The sequence below is a fragment of the Accipiter gentilis genome, chromosome 2 (genome assembly GCF_929443795.1).
Source record: "Accipiter gentilis chromosome 2, bAccGen1.1, whole genome shotgun sequence".
In the NCBI taxonomy this organism is placed as follows: domain Eukaryota; kingdom Metazoa; phylum Chordata; class Aves; order Accipitriformes; family Accipitridae; genus Astur; species Astur gentilis.
Window position 1 is genome coordinate 14,918,843 of NC_064881.1, and position 20,430 is coordinate 14,939,272.

The 20,430-nt window shown below is 39.1% G+C and overlaps 1 protein-coding gene across 1 annotated transcript in view; it reads right to left on the minus strand.

Annotated features, from left to right (window-relative positions):
• LOC126050521 (aspartyl/asparaginyl beta-hydroxylase-like) overlaps positions 1 to 20,430 on the minus strand; it is an 80,055-nt gene that overhangs the window by 6,580 nt on the left and 53,045 nt on the right. Inside the window, exons 21-24 of the mRNA XM_049828487.1 lie at positions 16,967 to 17,104; positions 10,346 to 10,481; positions 9,402 to 9,493; positions 4,077 to 4,210 (exon numbers count right to left, since the gene is read on the minus strand). Of these exons, the coding sequence (XP_049684444.1) occupies positions 4,077 to 4,210; positions 9,402 to 9,493; positions 10,346 to 10,481; positions 16,967 to 17,104 (500 nt within the window). The remainder of the gene's footprint in view (positions 1 to 4,076; positions 4,211 to 9,401; positions 9,494 to 10,345; positions 10,482 to 16,966; positions 17,105 to 20,430) is intronic.

Consider the following 20,430-nt stretch of genomic DNA (forward strand, 5'->3'; position numbering starts at 1 on the left):
CTGTTGCAAGATGTTGATCTGTTGCTACCAGTTGCAGGGCTTTGCATTTGCCTTTGTTGAATTTCATGAAGCTTCAGTTGGTACGCTTCTCCAGCCTGCTGAGATCTGGATTCATAATTTTAAAGAAAGGTTTAACGCCTGGTTAAATGCAGTCCTGAAACTGCGAAAAATCAGCAACTGATCAGTGACCACTAGTGATAATGTCACAACATGTCAAAAAGTTACTGTGCTAGTCATTTGTTGCTGCCCCTCAGATCTCAATCTTACCCACTGCATTTAGGCGCGGTAGCTGATTATGTGTTACATGGTTTATCTATTGTAAAGTCAGGCAGTGGTATGAACAAAGCAAATTTACTATGGTTAGCAGCAGGACAAAAGCATGCACCTGATTATACCCCTTCAGGTGAGACTGGATGAATAATGGTCAATTGAGTCAATAATGTTCAAAGAAGTGTTACCTCCTAAAGCCACTCTACAATGAGCACATAATTAAGTTTTTTAACAGGATCCCTTAGGAGCTGAAGCAGTCCAAGAGAATGGCTGCCCTTAAAGCGAATTAAGAACTATGAACAGTAGCAATAGTAAAGAAACAAAGGTCTTGCCATCAAAGATGGAAATACGTTGCCTAGCTCATTCAACTGTGTTCATTCACAGAGAAAACAATGTTCTTTTTTGAAAAACAGGGAGAAAATGAGATTTAGACTCCCAAGTCATCTCAGTATTTTTAATCCAGCAAAAGCAAAAATTAAGCATCAAAATTTATGGGGTTGTGCTGTACTGTTCTGAACAAAAATGGAAATTGAAATTGGATCATTTCAACTTAAATGATCATCTAAATATATTTTAAGCGAGAGTAGATAAACCAGAAAGCATAACATAGCAAGAAATTCACACTGGCTTGCACACAGACATCAGCCTTGAAGGCTCAGATAATGAGCCTTTTGCAGGTTTCAGCTATGATCATGTGCTTTTTCTGCTACCATGTCAGTTATCAGATAACAAAAATGTTTTATGCCATATCGACCCTAAGTCTCTGCTACTGCACTAAAGTTACATTGGTATTATTCAATTCAATGGGAGTCAACCACTTGCAACGCTATGTTGTGGTAAAAAAATCAAGCCAACTTTGGGGTTTTTTTTTGGGAGGTGGGGTTTTTTTGTTGGTTTTTTTGGGGGTGGGGGAATTTACTTTTGTTTGGGGGGTATTTTATTTTGGTGGTTTTTTTGTTGTTGGGAGGGGTGTTGGGTCTTGGTTTTTTGGGGGTTGGTTTTTTGGATTTTCTTTGGTGGTTTTTTTTTTTTGTTTATTTGTTTGTTTTAATTTTAAATGAAACCAAGCCTGAAAAATCCTGCCCTAAATAGCCTGAGAATGCAGCTCAGTTAAGGACAATAAAAACTCCGAGCACCCAGATGAAGTAGCTTCAGAGGTTAAAACCCAGGATCTATCATTTGCATCATAATGCAATGGGCTGTTTTGCACAACAAAGAAAAAGTCATAAAGTTGACAGAACTATTAGCCTCTTTTGAATAGATTACAAACCCCACCATTAGCATGCAAATAAATATTTTCTAGAAGCCTCCATGGTGTGAGAAACACTTCACAGTGGGACCATAGAGACACTATTATTCTGGTCTGGTGCTGAGCCACTTTGGGGTAGTTTCCGTATCACCTGCAAGGCTTTAGTGTCACCTGTTACAGGTGAGATCTTGGACTGGCTCCTGCATGAGGCTGTAATTCTGCACCTTCATTTCAAAACATGATTACCTTGTCTGACAGAGATGTTCGATTTTGATAACTAGATATTATTTACCTACCATTTTTGTGTATTGTACCCTACACTTTACAGAGCTGGCACTTCAAAATAGCCAAATGACCTAAAATTGCTATACTTGTGCAGAATAACAATGAGGTGTACTAGTGCCTAGCAGCTGCAAAAAGACTCTTCTGCAAGTGAAGGAGTAAAACACAGTACTAGACAAAGCTGAATTGCCTGTCCATCAAGGATGAGTTGCATTGTAACATCGCCCCTCTAAACACCCACACTGGGTGGCACAGAGGTAGCCAAGCACAAAATTCTCTCTGTTTCTGTTCTCTATCTCAAACACACAGCAGTGGGACACAAGGCCAGAAAAGGCCTGACCTATGCTAACCTTTGTATTTGAGCCAGCTCTCCTATTTGAAACCACTAGTTTACCACTGCTCTGAACCACCAGGAGGGGAGGAATAGAAAAAGCCCAAGGCAGGATTTCCTCCTGGCACCATTCCCTTCAGTTCACCCACCTCCTCTTTCATGGGGGAAGGGATGTAAAAAACCCTTTCATTGCCAGCAGTAGACACACTTTCAATGTTTTCAGTAAAAATCCTGTCTTTGATTCTGAATGTATAGCTCTTGCCAAAAGCAACTAAAGTTAACACATTCCAGCACAGGCTGTAGTCAGCTCTTGAATGTTTTACATTTCAAACGAGCAAGTCCGATGCATAAGACTGAGCCAGGTTCAGGAGCCTGGACACTGAAGTGCTCTGTCTGCAGCATACCAGCAAAACCAGGCATTTTCTGCAGTCTTGAGTTTGAGGGAGTGTTGCTACCAAGGAGATAGTTAAGTTCATTTTCCACAGGACTATCCCTTCTGTTCGGGCTAAGACAAAGAAGGGTGCCAGCTGTAATAATGGGTGGTGAGCTGTGGACACCTGCTCTCTTGGCCAAAGATCAAAACCACCACTTCGCTCACACAGGCTACTAAACAGCCACCTAAAGGTAATGCCATTCGGTTACCACCAATCTGAATCCACAATAATGTCCAAAAGTGAAAAGACTCCACATGTCTATATTAGTCCTCTAAGTCTATTAGCTACCCCTCCCTCTGTTATTTTGGATATTGGGTTGGAATGCTGGAAGCAAATGCCCATATGGGTAGTGTAGATTGTAACACTGACTGTGACAGATTATTAAATAAGCTATATGTCGGCAGGAGTCTATAGCAACAACATTTTTGGTTATTAACAGTTGGATACTTCTAGCCTCAAAAATTCTGAACATTTCTTGTTGTAGTTGTTTTCAAATGTTATGAAAAAAATCTTTGCTACATATTGCAGTCATGCAGACAGGAGTGGCATTTCATTTCTCAATATCAAACATATGTGTACATTACTACCATGAAAAGAATTCCAAATTAACACTTTTTGCACTCAGACACTGCAGACAAGACACAGAATCTTCCAAAAATAGATGTTCCACATATAGATGTTAAGCATCATTAGAATTTCACCTAAGTCTCAGAAAATTAAATCTGTAAGCAAAAAGCAACATAGTTAATACTATATTTTTCTGTCTGCGTTTCATAATATCATGCAAACACTTCTCACAATTTCTCGTATTTCTCAGGGGAGTATATGCCCTGATTGTAAATGTATATTTTGTTTTTTTGCGCTGAGCAAACAGAGACAAAACTTGTTTTCAAGTCAGCATAATTATTCCCTAAGGAGTAAGAATTCTTACTTAAAATGCACTTTAAAGACATTTGCTACCTGTGTAATTCATTGGGCCAAACACTTCATAGATGCCTTCATCTTGAAATCAACTTCAACTGGAACATTTTTAACCAAATTATAACAAATAATACCAGCTAGGAAGGAGGCTTCTGCCAGAAATACAAGAGTATTCTGTCACAGTGGTGAAAATGGAGGTACAGCTTCATCTTAGCTTTTGCTGAATAAGCAACAAATTCTAAGTCCCCCCCAAAATCAAAACAAAGAGAACTCTGTTGTCAACTATATCAGACTGGCTTTGTAAAAGTAAACACAGAGACTGTGTGGACTAACCCCACTGTTATTTCCATGCCATAGCAGAGAAGAGCAGGTTTGTCTCTAAAGACTCTTCCAGCATTGTTTGAGATCTCATATTTATATGTTTGTACCAAAAGTTAGGGTGCAAATTGCCTGTTTAATGAAATATATTACAGCTCCTGATCAGTAAAACACACCTTTTTTTATTTTTTAATTACATGCAGTCCCACCCCTTTTTCAGCCTTGAGGAAGGTGGAAAAACCAAACCAAAACAAAAAAAAACCAACCATACCTGTTCTCTTGGGCACACCGAATTCTGCAGCCTTCCTTAGGTATCACCAACCCCAAGTGCATCCTTAGCCGACAATTGGTGGGCCCTGTATGGGGCCAGACATGAGTCCCCGGGTGCATGATAGAATATTTGATCTGAAAAAAGAGAAAGGCAGGCCTTCAACAGGTTCAGCTTCACAACCGTACTGCTAGGAGTTCAGGACTTCATTATGTCTCATCCTTGATGGTAGGCCAAAAGTGCAACATCACCTTTTGTTAGACTCTCTGCAACAATTGCACTTTCTCAGGTTCTAAAGGTGTTCAATACTACAAAAAACATGGCTTGTGAGGTGTGTGTGCATCCACGGGTGTGTGTATGTAAAAGTGTATGGTTTTCATTTTGCTTAAAATAACTAGTATTCGTATTTCAACCTGAAAATAATTATCTCCTATCTACAGTCAGAAAAATACCTTCTGTCTTACAGAAAGACTTACAGACACTCTTATTATTTAAAAGGATGGACCACAGGAGACAGAAGGTCTGTGTTAGCCAGGCTGACTGGCCCCTCTCAGATGACAACATGGCTGTGAAGGTCACTGTCAGACTTGGCTGGAGCAACCATGAGATGGTGGAATTCAGGATCATGAGAGGAGAGAGAAAGGCAAAAAGCAGGATTACTACCCACAGCTTCAGGAGAGCAGACTTGGGCTTATTCAGGGATCTGCTGGGAAAAATCCCATGAGATACAGTGCTGGAGAGAAGAGGGCTCTAGGACAGCTGGTTGATTTTTAAGTATCACCTCATCCAAGCTCAGGAATGGTTCATCCCCATGTGCAGGAAGCATGGCAACCCAGACAAAATTGAAAAACAAAAAGGAAGCGTACAAGAGGTGGAAGCAGGGTCAGGTCACCCAGGAAGACTGTAGAGACACTCTTTGAGCATGCAAGGATGAGGTTAGGAAACTCACAGCTCTCCTGGTGTTGAATCCAGAGATGGAAGTCAAGGGCAACAAGAAAGATTTCTACAAATACAGCAGCAGTGAAAGGAAGCCTAGGGAAAATATGGGCCTGCTGCTAAATGTGGCAGGACATGTGATGACAAAGGCCATGGAAAAGGCTGAGACACTGCTTGCCTTCTTTGCCCCAATCTCTACTGGTATGACTGACGTCCAGGAGTCCCAGGCACCTGAGGCCAGTGGAAAAGACTGGAATAAAGATGACTTACCTTCAGTAGAGAAGGATCAGGTTAGGGAACATTTAAACAAACTCAACAAACTGGTTCATGGGTCCTGATGGGATCCACCCATGACCGCTGAGGGAGCTGGATGACATTGTGAATCCACACTCAATAATCTTTGAAAGGTCATAGCAACCAGCAGAAGTCCCTGAGGACTGGTAGAAAGCAAATCTTTTTCCTACCTTCAAGAAGGGCAAGGAGGAGGATCTGAGGAACTATAGGCTAGTCAGCCTCACCTCGATCCCTGGGAAGGTGATGGAGCAAATAATCCTGGAAACCATTTACAAACACATGAAGGAAAAAAAGTGGTGGAGCAGTCAGCATGGATTGATGAAGGGAAAACTGTTCTTTACCAGCTTTCTATGGTGAGATGTCTAGCTTGGTGGATGAGGGGAGATTAGTGGATATTGTTCATCTCAGCTTTATTAAGACTTTCAACACTGTCTGCCATAAACAACCTCATTAACAAACTGATGAAACAGAAACTAGGTAAGTTGACAGAGAGGTGGATTGAAAACTGGCAGTTCAGCCAGACTCAAAAGAGTTGTGATCAGAGGCACAAAGTCCAGCTGGAGGCCACTCATCAGAGGTGCGTCCCAGGGCTCAACACTGTTTAATAGCTTCACAAATGACTCAGATGATGGGACAGTGCATCCCCCTCAGCAAGTTTGTAGATGATAGAAAATAGGAAAGGAATGGCGGATACGCTATATTTTTTTTTTTTTTTTGCTGCCATTCATAGGGACCTTGGCAGGCTGGAGGAAGGAGCAAACAGGAATCTTATGATGTTCAACAAAGAGAAGTGTAAAGTTCTGCACCGGGGAGGAATAACCCCATGTACCAATACAAGCTGGTGGACAACTGCCTGGAAAGCAACTTCCCAGAAAAAGACTGATGTCCTCATTGACAACAATTTGAACATGAGCCAGCAATGTGCCCTTGCAGCAAAGACGACCAACAGCCTCCAGGGCTACATTAGGGAGAGCTTTGGCAGCAGGTTGAGGGAGGTTATCTTTCCCCTCTCCTCAGAGTTAGTGAGACATCTTGAGTGCTGGGTGCAGTTCTGTGCTACCTACTATGAGAGACATGGACACACTGGAGCAAGTCTAGTGGAGGGCTATAAAGGTGATTAAGGGATTGGACCATCTGACATACAAGGGGAAGCTGAGAGAGCTAGGACTGCTCAGGCTGGAGAACAGAAGGCTCAAGGGAGGATCTTATCAATGTATATAAATACCTGATGGGAGGAGTGAAGAAGACAGAGGCAATCTCTTCTCAGTGGTATCCAGTGAAAGGCAAAGAGGCAATGGACACAGATTGAAATACAGGAAACTCCATTTAAACATAAGAAAACACATTTTTATTGTACACTGGAACAGGTTGCCCAGAGAGGCTGTAGAGTCTCTATCCTTAGAGGTATTCAAAACCTGACTGGACACAGCCCTGAGCAACCTGCTCTAGTTCAGCATGCTTTGAGCAAGGGGTTGGACTAGGTGTTGTGGTTTAATCCCAGCTAGCAACTAAGCACCACGCAGCTGCTCACTCGCTTCCCCCCCACCCAGTGGGATGGGGGAGAGAATTGGAACAAGAAAGGAAAAACCCATGGGTTCAGATAAGAGCAGTAGGGAAGAAACTAATAATACTAACAGTAATAAAACAACAAAAATAATAAAAGGTTTGGAATATACAAAACAAGTGATGCACAATGCAATTGCTCTCCACTTGCAGACTGATGCCCAGTTAGTTCCTGAGCGGTGATACCCCCAGGCCAACTCCCCCCGGTTTGTATACTGGGCATGATGTCATGTGGTATGGAATACCCCTTTGGCCACTTTGGGTCAGCTGCCCTGGCTGTGTCCCCTCCCAACTTCTTGTGCCCCTCCAGCCTTCTTGCTGGCTGGGCATGAGAAGCTGAAAAATCCTTGACTTAGTAACAACTAAAAACATCAGTATGTTATCAACATTCTTCTCATACTAAATCCCAAACACAGCACTGTACCAGCTACTAGGAAGAAAACTAACTCTATCCCAGCTGAAACCAGGACACTAGGTAATCTCCAGACATCCCTCCCTTCTCATCTCAACCTTTCTGTGATTCTACAGCAACCCAACGAACAGGAAGTGTGAATAATGCATGACAGTGGCGAGAAGCATCTTTTCAACTGAGAAATCTGCACATCTGACTGGGATAGGGTAACTTTGATAAATCTTAGGGTTTAAGGTGTTGCTTGCTCTCCAACTGTAACAAAATCAGCAGAAGACAGTGTGTATCTAATGCCTTAGCTGTTCCCACCATCTTAGGTTTCAGCTTACCAGCAGTTTCTTATGACAGCAAGTGATAAGCTCCAGTGGCCATGGTGAACACAGATGCTCCAACCCACCACTTCTGCTACACCAAGATGCGTTAACTACCGACAAGTTATACTATGGTTGTAAAGTAAAATTCCAAAGAGTTAAGAAATGCCCAGAATTACAACTGCCTGTGCTACTTTTAGTTTACTGTTATTTTTAAGAATGATGTAATTTTTAACAATACGATCACTTGCTATTGTTCTACACAGTCTCTCAGCAGCATTGAGCAGGTTGTGAATATTTTACATTTCTTTTTATCTTTGACAATACACAAGGTGCCCAAAGCATCCAAAGGGTCCATCTACCACAGAATTCCTGATTTCCTGATTATGTTTGTTCCCATTGCTTCCAAGTGCTTCAGTACATGAATAGAGATTAGGAGATATTTTTAATTTAATTTACCAGTAAGAATCTGAGGCATGCCTAGCAAAAGACCAAAATTGTCCTAGGCATCCCCTAATAACTGGACGTAAAATGTAAGACTTCTAGAGCACCATTTTTCACACTATTTTACATTTTATATGTTCAAAACACATAACTACAGCTATAGTGGTGAATATGCAATGCTTCCACAAACCACGTCCTGGTGACAACATGTGTGTTGCCAAAAAATAATGAACAAAACAGTAGCTGTCAAAGAAAATTTGCTCTCTGGGATAGATCCATTTTGGCTGTGGATGCCATAGAAAGCAGTTTGCTTGCTGTTAGCCACACTGAGCAGGATGATCTCTCTCATCAGTTATATTTACTACAACTAGCTTTTGCAACAAATCAATGAAACAATAGCCTTGTTCATTCCCACAACAGTAGCCATCTAGTGCACTTCTGCAAATCAAAAGCAAGAGTCTGGTGAAAAAGTTGAACACCTACTCTCAAGGCTCTGAATTAGGATTATGCTAGCACTGTGTTTTCCAATTTTTGCATCCTTAATTTTGGAACTTGAAGTTTATTCTCATGTAGTCATTACAGATAAAATATAATAACTTAGAAAAAAAAAGAATAATGAAAAATTCTGTCCTACAGAATCACATGATATCTGTATTGGGCCATTCATTCATCTGTGTATGTATTGATCCATACCATACAAGTCTACTGCATGATTTAATGAGGTTAATATGTAGCCAAGTAGTCAGTACACCAGGCACAAGAAACAAACTTTGTTGGCATGCAAGGCTACAGCCCATAGATGTAAAATTTCCTTCCTTAACCTTTAGGAAAGAAGCATGTGACAGCAGTACTGTTGTTTGGCTTCCATGAGGTAGGTGATTCTCCTTCAGTGTAATCCAGTCAGGCTGGGGTAGGTGGTGAAGTTTATCACAGTGCGCTCACTGGCTCACTGAAGGAGTCTTGTAAAGTTCAGCCAAGAGTAATTATAGGAAAATTCAGGTTAGAAAGGCCCTAATTCAACCTCCTGCTCAAAGCAGGGTTAGCTGTGAGTCAGACCAGGTCACTTAGGGCTGAGGTTTAGTAAATTGTTACTTATTGGTTGACCCATGGCAAATAAGTACTTACCTACCACAAGCTCCCAGTGAACACAAAGTAAAATGGCTCAAACTAAAGATTACATAGAAAGGCTTCAGCTAACATTTTACCTTGCATTTGCCAAGGGGTAAAATTTGGCATATTTTTAACTGTTAACTTCATTGTGTGCTTGGGGCGTCATTAAATATGCCAAGGTCACGCATCCCTCTATATACATTCCTCAAAACCACCTGCTCCCAGCATTAGGAATTTGCAAAAATGAAGTTTGCCAGGTACCTGCCCTCTTCTGCAGCCAGTAGCTTCTGGGAATCTTTCCAATAAAGCACATGTTTTTGGAACACTTTTACAAGCATTCTCATTTTTTCTTCCTAATGGAAATAATGGATAGAGCATTGGTAAGAGCAATGAACAAACATTTCCTTGTTTTCTGCTTTGCAGAAGAGCAACAAAGCTGTGAAAGAGCTGACACTGAAAGACAAGTAAATACTATTATTCCCATTTTACAGATTGTGAAACAGAAGTACTTACACATTGTAATATCAGAGCAGCCTGCACATCTTTGCTTTTAAATTATTTGTGAAGACCAGGCTTTCTACCATTTTTTAAACATGATTCTAAAAGTATAATCATTAATAAGGCTGCATAGAAAAAAGATGAAAAATGCCACCAACATCATACCATTTCAACACCAGATTATATTTTGATATAAGTTGCTTTTAATACTTTATTTTACAGTACTCTTTCATATGCAGAGTCTTATAAGAATTTAAGGTCATTCCAGTAGTTGCTCCTCCCACTGCACAGCTCAGGGACAGGGCACCATGCTTATTAAAGTCACATTCTTTTGCTCATACTATGTCTGAATGACAGATCTCACCTAGCTGACAACACAATATTGAGGATGCGCCTTCTCCCACGTTCCCGTCTTCCCTCAGGCTGATCAGTACTATGCATTACCATGCAAAATGTTGGCAGCCTTGCCAGAAGAGGAGTATTACCCTCCAGGGATTCTTAGAAGTGCTTGGGGACAATAAGTTTTTGAATAAAGAACTCTTGTTCACTGTTGCAGGTGTCCCAGACACTATTTTATTAGTTCCCTTCTGCAGATTCAGTGAGTACAAAAATGGTTCTGGAAAAAAAATGTGTTGCTACTCCTTATTACACTATATTAATCTGAGATAGTGAAATCGGGGAAAGAGGAGAAATACAAAATGTATTACCTTGTTGCCATAAGGTAAACTGGCTCCAGTCTCCTTTTTCTCGTAGATTCTCATCTTCAGGCAGGAAGAGGCTTCTTTTTTTATCCATCACAGCAAGCCCCTCATCCCGAATGAGCTTCCAATTTTTTTCTAAGGACTGTTTAGAGAGCCATGTTACTGCACTGAGAACTTACTGCGTTTGGTTTTAGTACTGTTTTTATTTTTCACTGCCACTATTAACTTTTTTTAATTTAAAAGCACTAAAAAAGTGTTCATCATCATTATCAAGTTTCTTTATATTCAATTCCCTTCTGACACGTTAAGGCAAGAAAGAGAACTTTCACAGCATTCCTCAGACTCAATTACATTGGGATCATAAAATTTCAATAATCTCCAGCCTCTTTGCAGGCTAGGCCTCACTTTGACTTGTTTTTTGATTAGCTTAAGGGCTCTTTAACAGATCATTTTGTGTTGCAAGCTAGGAAGAGTATTGATCTTCTTAAAGACAACACATGTTACCTGGAAGCACTTCCTGTGACCAGAAAACCACTTGCATAACCTGGAAATCCAGGTGTTGCCAGAACATCACAGTTCAAAGAGTACAAATGTAAACAGGCCACTTAAATTGACGGTAATGATTTAAACCTTCAAAAAGGTTTGCAAAGATTCACTTGCACATGCTGATGCTATTGAAAAAGATCAAATACAACTTGAAATGTCAGGTGATGATCTATGGACACAACCATTAAAAATGTGTAAGCTGCCTTGTACTTCATACATAACCAAACTACAAAATAGTACAATTAAAATTTCTGTTCTCTGCTGCCTTAGGACATTATATTTGTAAAAATCAGATAGATTAGAAAACCTTTTATTCTACCAATAATCAATCTTTTTAATGCTATAGCAATATAAATGAAAACCCAACAGCATAACAATGGATCTGGATAAAAGTAACTTCCATTTGCCAGGCACTTACTTTGCTCACTAAACCTTATTTTGGGTGAATGGTTTTCATTTCTCCTCTGTGCTCTTGAATAAAGCGTTTCTGTAAGATATTTTCAATTTCACACTGCAAATAGGCTAAGGTGTGTTTGCACTACCTCTTTATATGATGTGTAAAGCTGAGTAAAACTCAAAAGTCTGTATAACACAGATTAGACTAGGTGATATAACTGTCCATTTTTAGTCTTAAAACTCCATGTGGTTATTAGCCTTTCCCATTTAAATTAAACAGTTACATTTTCTACTTGAGTTTTTTCAAATAAAAGACAAGCTGATCCCACAAAATAGGTAGTACGTTGATAAATCATAAAAGGCTCAGCAAAGCAAGCCATGGCTAGAACATGCTGTCTATACTACAGCGACTTTCTCCCACTAGAACATTTTTAGGTAGGCTATGAAAATTAGGATTGCACTTCTGTTATTACAGTAATCTCTTCTTCTCCTAGCAAATTGTTTTCTCTCTCATCCATCAGTAAAGGAGAAGAGCACTTATTTTTCCTGGTGCGTTCACCTTATTCTCTCCCACTGATGGGTTTCTATAACACTCATTTAACAGTTAACATTAAGTAGAAATGTTTTTTGAGAACATCTTTTGAAAACTGAGTTTTCCAAAATGCAGGGTAGAACACAGACTGAAAATTTCCACCTAATCAGAGATGAATATGGGAACAGTGCTGGTACTGACTCTGCACTACCATATCTACAAAAGGAAATACCAGCTTGAGTACCTGATTTTGCACTGGCTGGAGAAGAGAAAGAAAAGAATAACTTACATTTCCACCGGCCTCAATTTAAAGTGATATATCAACAAAACTGGAAAACTTTAAAAGATATTACAAGTGCTCCTCTGTTTCCTCAAACTCCTCCTACTCTCTCATCTGAAAATAGGTAAGAGGGAGCATTCACCCATGCAGACAAGATGACCATGGAAGAGCACTGGTGGTCCAAGGCATTGCAGGCAACAGCTGCTTTGTTACCTCTAATCCTTCACAAGTGCCACAGGCTGAAGGTTAACATGCAAAGGTGGGTGTTTGTCCTTCCCTTTTAAGGGTCCTTCCACAACATGTTGGATACAAAGTGATTTGAATACATATAATTGATTTTGAACTAACTCCTTAATGGTTTTAGACATAACTTGCCCTGAAATCAATAATGTCTCTGTACTCCTGAAAACCTGGACCCCATCTATAAAACATGCTGATAGTGTTTCACTATGAGTAATAGGTAACACCTAGGTAGAAATGGAGAGTTCAAACACAGCTCAGCCTTGATCTCCCTGATTTTACAGACTCTTAGGTATACCTTGAACGGTAAGAATGCAAAACACTATTATAAGATAATGACTAAGTCCAGGACTTGAACTTATGGCTCTTATTATGAGTTGGTATCTACAGAATAAAGTTAAATATGCTTATGCTCCATGATATGTAGGGATTCAAGCCTCAGGTTAGAGCAACAAATTCATATTATATTTGATGCAATATCCTGATTCCAAGTGAAGAATCAGGTGGTGACCAGCACTGGAAGCATATGTACTTGTTTCCTAGCAGCTAATTCCCATAAACCTCCATATGGCTTTTTAAATACAATTCCTAACAATAATGGAAGTTTACAGTTGGTTTACATCTGGCAATAGTGTAGATTTTACTGGCAAAGACATTACTATATTTAAATAGGGATTTCTTAATATCAGTATATTTTTATGTGTAACTATGATATTAAAAGAATCCTTACTCTGTGCTGTCAAACCCTTTCAGTGCACAGTCATAAATGACACAGGCAGAGATTAAGAGGTTACTACTCCTCTGTGAGGCATAACTTCTGACCACATGTCCATTTTAATCCATTGGACTATAAAATAAAATCATGGTGAAGACTTTATTTCATTTTGTTATTGAAACAGAGTAGGAGAGTATTCACGATCCGTTACTCTGTTTCCGCTGGGGAATGCTGATGACCTCCAAGTAAGGGGCAGTATTTTAAACCTTTCAAAATAGATTCTTTGCACCCATTCAGTCACTCTCAGTGCTTAAACATCAGCACTTGTAGGCATCATCTCTGCTCTTTTCAACAGAAGGCTCCCCTTAAAACATCTAGCCACAGTCAAAATGCACATTTCAATTTAATTTCTCCATTCAATATGAATGTTTAGCTATTATTAGCTAAACCATTAAGCCTTAGCTGTCATTCTACAGAAAATATCATGGATATGTGCTGTGCTTTCTTTCTCTTTCTGTGCTTTTCTTGTTGCACTTGAATCTTTTAATCAATAAAATCTAAGCCATCAAACTGACAATACAAGCTCTACTTTAATCAATCAGTTATTCACTGTAGTACATTATTGGCAAAGCATCCTCTGGGTCCTTTCCAAAAGTCAAAGGATACAACATAAGGAAAGGACAAAGTTACATAGGTCATTACCTATGTATTAATTTCAGACTGGTGAAAAGTCTCTAGGATCCAATAGCATTGTACCTCTTTTATTATTTTTTTAAACGAGCACCAGAACAGAAGAATAATGCTATTGTGAGGTTCTACAAGAGGTACCAGAGAATAACGTAACAACTCATTAAGATTGTCCATGGCAAGCTAATTGCCCCAAGGGAGGAGGACAGGTTTTCAAAGATAAAAGTAAGGTTTCCTTTTAGCTGAGCTCAAACAAGAAAGAGTTTCTTGAATCTCCAAATCCAAAGGCCTGAAATACTGTAGACCAGAAACATTAACAGAGTATTTCTACATAAATCACTTGACACACTCTTCCTAATTTAATGGCTTATGTTTTCTGCTCCCTGAGAAATCAGGTGCCCCTTCCTATTCTTCCAAAGAAACTACAAAAAATTAAGCATTAACACGCAGCAGCTAAAGACATGCAAAGATCCACTTCCCTTTGGCACAGCAGCACTAACCAGGATTTACGACCATAATACACATCCTGTTAAGTGTTGTTGAGATATTCTGTCTTTTTTTTTTTTGTTAAGTAACTAAAAACCCCCTCTTTCTTAAGACATCCAGGCAAGTTGGTAATAGTGAAGTAAATAAAGTATGAGATTTTCTTTACTCTAACCCATCAGGCAGTTAAACATCAGGCCTAAATTCGTTGTCTAAGGCCTTGTTTTTTAGTAAAGGAGTAGGAAAGTTAACACCAGAAAGGAAGACATGCCATCCTTAGATAGCTATTTAACACAGTAAAAATTAATCATCCTCTGGAAATACTCTTTTTTGACCCGTAAACCAGACCACTAGCATGGACAATATGCCTCATGTCCATATGGCTACAGTTAGGTCAGCTGAATGCCCCTCAGAAGGAATTTATTGAACTGGGAATACCAAAAAAAGACATTTTTTTCTTCAGCTTTTCTGTGGAAAAAGCAAGGCACTGTCAAAATTCACATCTCCATCTCCAGTCCCAAGAAACCAAATGACCCTTCATAAAAAAATATCAAGCCAGGTCTGTGCTACAAGATGCTACTTATAGCTGTGCTGGTTAGTTGAATGAACCAAAAAGAGCTGCCAGTGTGGCTTTAGCACTGTGTCAGTTAGCCACAAATAAATCCTCAGTTAGCATTGTTAAGCTATCAAGATATTGAAAATAGCTTGTTCACATTTAATAACAAATGGTGAAACACAGGGAGAGAAGGCCAGGGCCTCCAGTGCATTGCCCTTCATACAGCAGTTTTCCATATGAAATTCTATCATTGGGATTTGGTAGCATTTCCCACACATCCCGCACAGATGTAAGAACGTAACGAGATGAAGCAGTCAGAAATAACTGCTGATTGGTTTCTGCTCTGTGGAATGGGGAAATAATGTTTTTTTCAGCTAAAACATGTACAGAAGTTGGAATATTTTAGAAATTAATGAAACCAATGTCTTCAATGATTCTTTTTGCCACTTTCTGGAGAATACTACTACAAATTTTGCTTGCAGCATTGTATGTTATAAGAATCAAGCCTGCTTTTTTTCAAAACTCCAAGTACTTTCTTGAGTTATGGGGGAAACACAACAATACAAATATTTTTCCTGATGCATGTAACTTGTATTTTGGGTTTATACTTTCAAATGTGAACATTATCTTGAAGAATGTAAATCTTACCACCTCCAAATTATGATACTATGTAAGTAAATTAGCAGCCACAATTTAGTCCAGATGCAATGACATATTGCTAATAAGACAGCTAAAAAAACCCCAACCAACCCACAAAATTATTGGATTGAAGAGGTATGAGTGGATTTCAGAGAGGCAGTTGTGCTGTGGAGGTAAGGGCGGAATTTCTGTCCTCGTTGGTCATCTGAATGGCTCTTCTAGCAGTCACCCAGGATGCTGATCTAAGCCAAGACTGCCATATACAGTCCAATCAATCTGAAAAAATCCCTTCAAGGTGGAGCCCTGGCCGTTTTATAACAGGAAACCGAATTCTTTCATCATTCAGAGCTGACTAGTCTCCTCATGCCAAATGTGAAGGGACCATTACCTTCTGTGACTCAGGAATTTGAGTGGTTTACATGTAAGGGACTGTAAATCATCCCTGCAGATAGCTCTAAAACATCAATAAAATAATATATAATCTTTCCTTTTTGTTTGGCAAAAGTATGATAAGAAGTTCCCAGTTTCTCCATCTTCTTTATGGCAGAGAGTATCTATTCCTACACATTCCTCAAGAATGAGTTCAATACATGTACATTTCAAATCTTCCCAAACACTAGTCCATAAAGTTAATTGCTTTTTTTGTGTGACTGAGATTACACTGGAGAATCACACTTTAATCTAAATTTCCTAGCCTTATTCATGCTGCCATCAAAAGCATAACAAGGAGTAATCTTCCTTTTTTAATTTCTTTCTTTCTGTTTTGTTTTTTTTTTTAAATAAAATCATCCTTTCGTAGTAGATTATTTGACATGTTATATAACTAAGTATAATGAAACAACCACTCTGAAGGAACCTGTCTCTTGCAAATAAACATTTATGGTTTAAAATTGTTTGTGCAGAATAATTTTGCTAAACCAGATACCAATAATTAAAACATAAAGTGGAAAAAAAAAGGTTCCTTACCGCTTTTAAATTTTTTTAGGAATTATGTTTAAAATTATTAAAATAATAAAAATTATGCTATTTTTGAAACACAACTATTATTATGAATAATAACCAGACTACTTGTCTTGCATTACATGAAAAGAGAACTTTAAAGAACTTAAATTATACGTTGTTATCTTTTGCTAAATCCGTCACTGGGAGTCTACACTTGTTTCTCTTATGCAATTAAAAGCTTCCAAAGAAGTCACCAACTATTACACAAGGGATGAAGGAAACAGCCTTTCCTAATCAAAATTCCACAATGGGTGTCCAAGACATTACCAAAGTTTGCTGTCATTTTGCACTTGAGACATTACAGTTGTCTACCATGCAAAGTTTGTATTTATTAATCATTTAAGCCATCCTGACCCCATTCTCAATTTTGAAAATGCCTGAGCTCGTTTTATATCTTAGTTAAATCTTGTCCTCAGTCTGAGATTGGTTATCTGGTACTCACAGGCAGCGATTCAGACTTCATAGACGAGAATTTTCTCTGCTTAATACCTTAGATTATAGTTGCTACTAAAAAAAATAAAATCAAAGTATACAGAAAGAAACGGCCTTACCTTCACCAGTTCCACATAACCAGTTTCCCTTGCTGTCCACCAAGGCTGAGCTTTCAGTCCCTTGACATTGTAGAGGGAGCGTTGCCAAACTGATGCAAAGTGACCTCTTTGGTATCCAAGTTCATACCACTTGTATGCCTAAAAGATTGAAGTTGTTAACAACCTAATTCATACCAGCCAAATCCCACAGAAAAAAGATAACTTATGCTTTTTTTGGTAAGGTAACAGACTCTGTTTGGACGCCAGGGTTATTCTTCTAATGTAATGCAGTAATGAACATTTCAAGGAAAAGAAAACCACAAACAAACCCCCAAACCCCAACTAACAATCCCAAAATAGATCAGATGGCCAAGGCTGTCCAATCCAACATTAGCAAAATAGGATTATTTTCTCACAAGCATTGACAGTAAATATAGGTCAGTAATCTAGGTGCTGTCCTTGGATTTGGAAGATCAGATTGTTTGTCATCTCGGTCAATCTTGTTTTCTCTCTGTTTCAATGCCCTAGCTATAAATTAAAGATTATCATCTTTAATGATGCTGCCAATGGAGATGCTGTAATGAGGAAAACAGTGCTGACTTTGTGGATCTAAATTGTTACATAATTATCTAATACATATATACACTTGAGTTTCTTCAAATATTTGTTGCCACACCAGAATTGAGCTGATGCTACTAATTTTTCTTGTCTCTTTCCTTTACTTCACATGGTAGAAACCTATTGAGGCTAATACCAGACTTTGTTTGTCTTACTCTCCCTTTCCACAATTTGCTTTACCACTGTATAGCATCAAAATGAGGTCCTGTAAAAGGAAGAAAATGGGATGCTTGGAAAGAAAAGATCCAGCACTGTGATGAACCATATACACAGAAGGCTACCTATAGCTGCCTCCTTCCTGTCCAGCATTGCTGCTACAGCTGCAATATTTTAGACAAGACAAAAAAAAAAAAAAGAATATGACAGGACAACTAAGTAGGGAAATATGAGGTAAGAATTCCAGAGCAGAGGGACTGAAGCAGGCAGCAATCCCTGTCTTGAACAGAAACCATCCAATTCACCTCTGCCTAAGCATCACTCATCCAAACTTGGACCATGTTCTCACACTCCTTCACCCAACCTGATATTTATTCTTATCTCATGCTACATAGAACAGCCTATAATTTCATCCTTATGCTTCCAGTTAATAATGCTCCCCCTACACCTCACCATTATCTGCCTTCCCAGGCTGTACCCACCTCCTTGTCAAGTTGTCCTCAAAAAAACCAAACCCTCCACTTTTCTTTCCAGCAAGAATACAGAAAATCTGCTGTGCTGGTTTTGGCTGGGATAGAGTTAATTCTCTTCACAGTAGCTGGTATGGGGCAATGTTTTGGATTTGTGCTGGGAACAGTGTTGTTAACGCAGGGATGTTTTCGGTACTGCTGAGCAGTGCTTACACAGAGCCAAGGCCTTTTCTGCTTCTCCCAGCGAGGAGGCTGGGGGGGCACAAGGGGTTGGGAGGGGACACAGCTGGGACAGCTGACCCCAGCTGACCCAAGGGATATTCCAGACCATATGACGTCATGCTCAGCATATATAGCTGGGGGAAGAAGAAGGAAGGGGGGGACATTCGGAGTGATGGCGTTTGTCTTCCCAAGTCACCGTTAGGCGTGATGGAGCCCTGCTTTCCTGGGAATGGCTGAACACCTGCCTGCCCATGGGAAGTGGTGAATGAATTCCTTGCTTTGCTTTGCTTGCATGTGTGGCTTTTGCTTTCCCTATTAAACTGTCTTTATCTCAACCCATGAGTTTTCTCACTTTTTTCCTCACTTCTGATTCTCTCCCCCATCCCACTGAGGGGGAGTGAGCAAGCGGCTGCGTGGGGCTTAGTTGCCGGCCGGGGTTAAACCATGACATCTGGACAAAATGAACACAGTCCCCAGTAGCATTCTGGTATGGTAGTCTCCCCACACAACTATTTTAATTGTTATTTGTTTTTCAAAGACAATAATTTCTCCTATTCTAACTCATGACCATATGACAGTTGTCCATTAATCTGCCCATATTTGACATGAAGGCTAAAACAAAAGACTTATTAAAATGAAACCTACAGTACTAACTCTTAAGCTAAAGAAGAAACATTTTATATATGCGATCTAATGGAAAGTAAAACATGCAATCAAATAAACATATCTGTAGGAGAACAATTAATGTCAGCTTATTATTTATGTTTACCTTGAAGCCAGTAAACTAGAAGGGAAACCAAAACTTTTTTGGATACAAATCAGCCATGAGAAGAGTGTGTGACTTACTAAGACTTACTTATTCTTAGCAGTTAGTCAAGAAAACAGAAAGATATTGGAAATTCTTCATGTAATGGATTATTTCTAAAAATTTCCAGGTGTCATCTTTCTTTTGAGATACAAGGTAAGAAATTACTTCGGGCGGTTTTGTCTTCAAATTTTTACATAAGTCTCTACATTATAACCACAGATTATTTTTTGAGAGTCTGTAAGTTTTCTTCAAGCTTTTAAAAAATGTGGTGCTTTGATCTTTATCATTCTTTTGAATTATGGACGAAAGACCACAATAGGATGTTGCCCTACAGTATTTATCTGAAGTACAGCAAAACAGTGTGGATGAACAGAATAACAGCAGACCATATGTAAGCTTTCATCTTTTTTCCCCTAGAAAAGCTTTGTAAAATTGTGTATGGGTCAAAAAAAAATAATAAAAATTGTGTATTACGTTTGGGTAATACACAGTATATCTTTAAATTTTGATGTTATCTTGGTTAAGTCTCTGAAATGGAAGCATTATGATTTATAACGTATGTTCCCCCAGATGTAAGTTGTAATAGCAATGGAATATCAATAGATCATTCATGCTGACTGCCTGCATTCATTTGCAATGTCTGGAGTTAGCCCAAATGATAAGGGGGATGAATTACTTGTTTCAGCCACTGACTGATGAGTATGAATGTTGCTGCTCTTTAAGATCTATCAGCTGTAATCACAATGTATAATACTGTTAATCCTTATCTAATAGAAGGATTGTGCTATGAGGTTGCCTTTGACAGCATGGAGTAGGGTTAGGTTGTCTTGCTCATCCTTTCCAGTCCTGAGTTTCCATCAGAAACCTTTCTTTTGACATGCGGATCTTGGCAGTGGAAAGACTAAAGAATGACCACTGTACTATTCAGGACAGCTACAACAGTAGTATAGCTTCTTTTCCAGGAAAGTAATTGTTTGAGATGCACTCAGTTTATACATTCTGTGTGAACAGCACTTTGTTCTATAATACCTTCCACAGTTCTAATTTATCTTTTTTTAAGTCAATTTGGCACTTTATCAAATTATAGCTGGAAAGGGCATACTCAACAATGTTTCCCTAACACTTACCAAGACCACATTCATAATTCCTAATTTATCTCTAACAGATGAATATCTACCTTCAACAAACCTTCAGTGGTAGCAATTTCACAT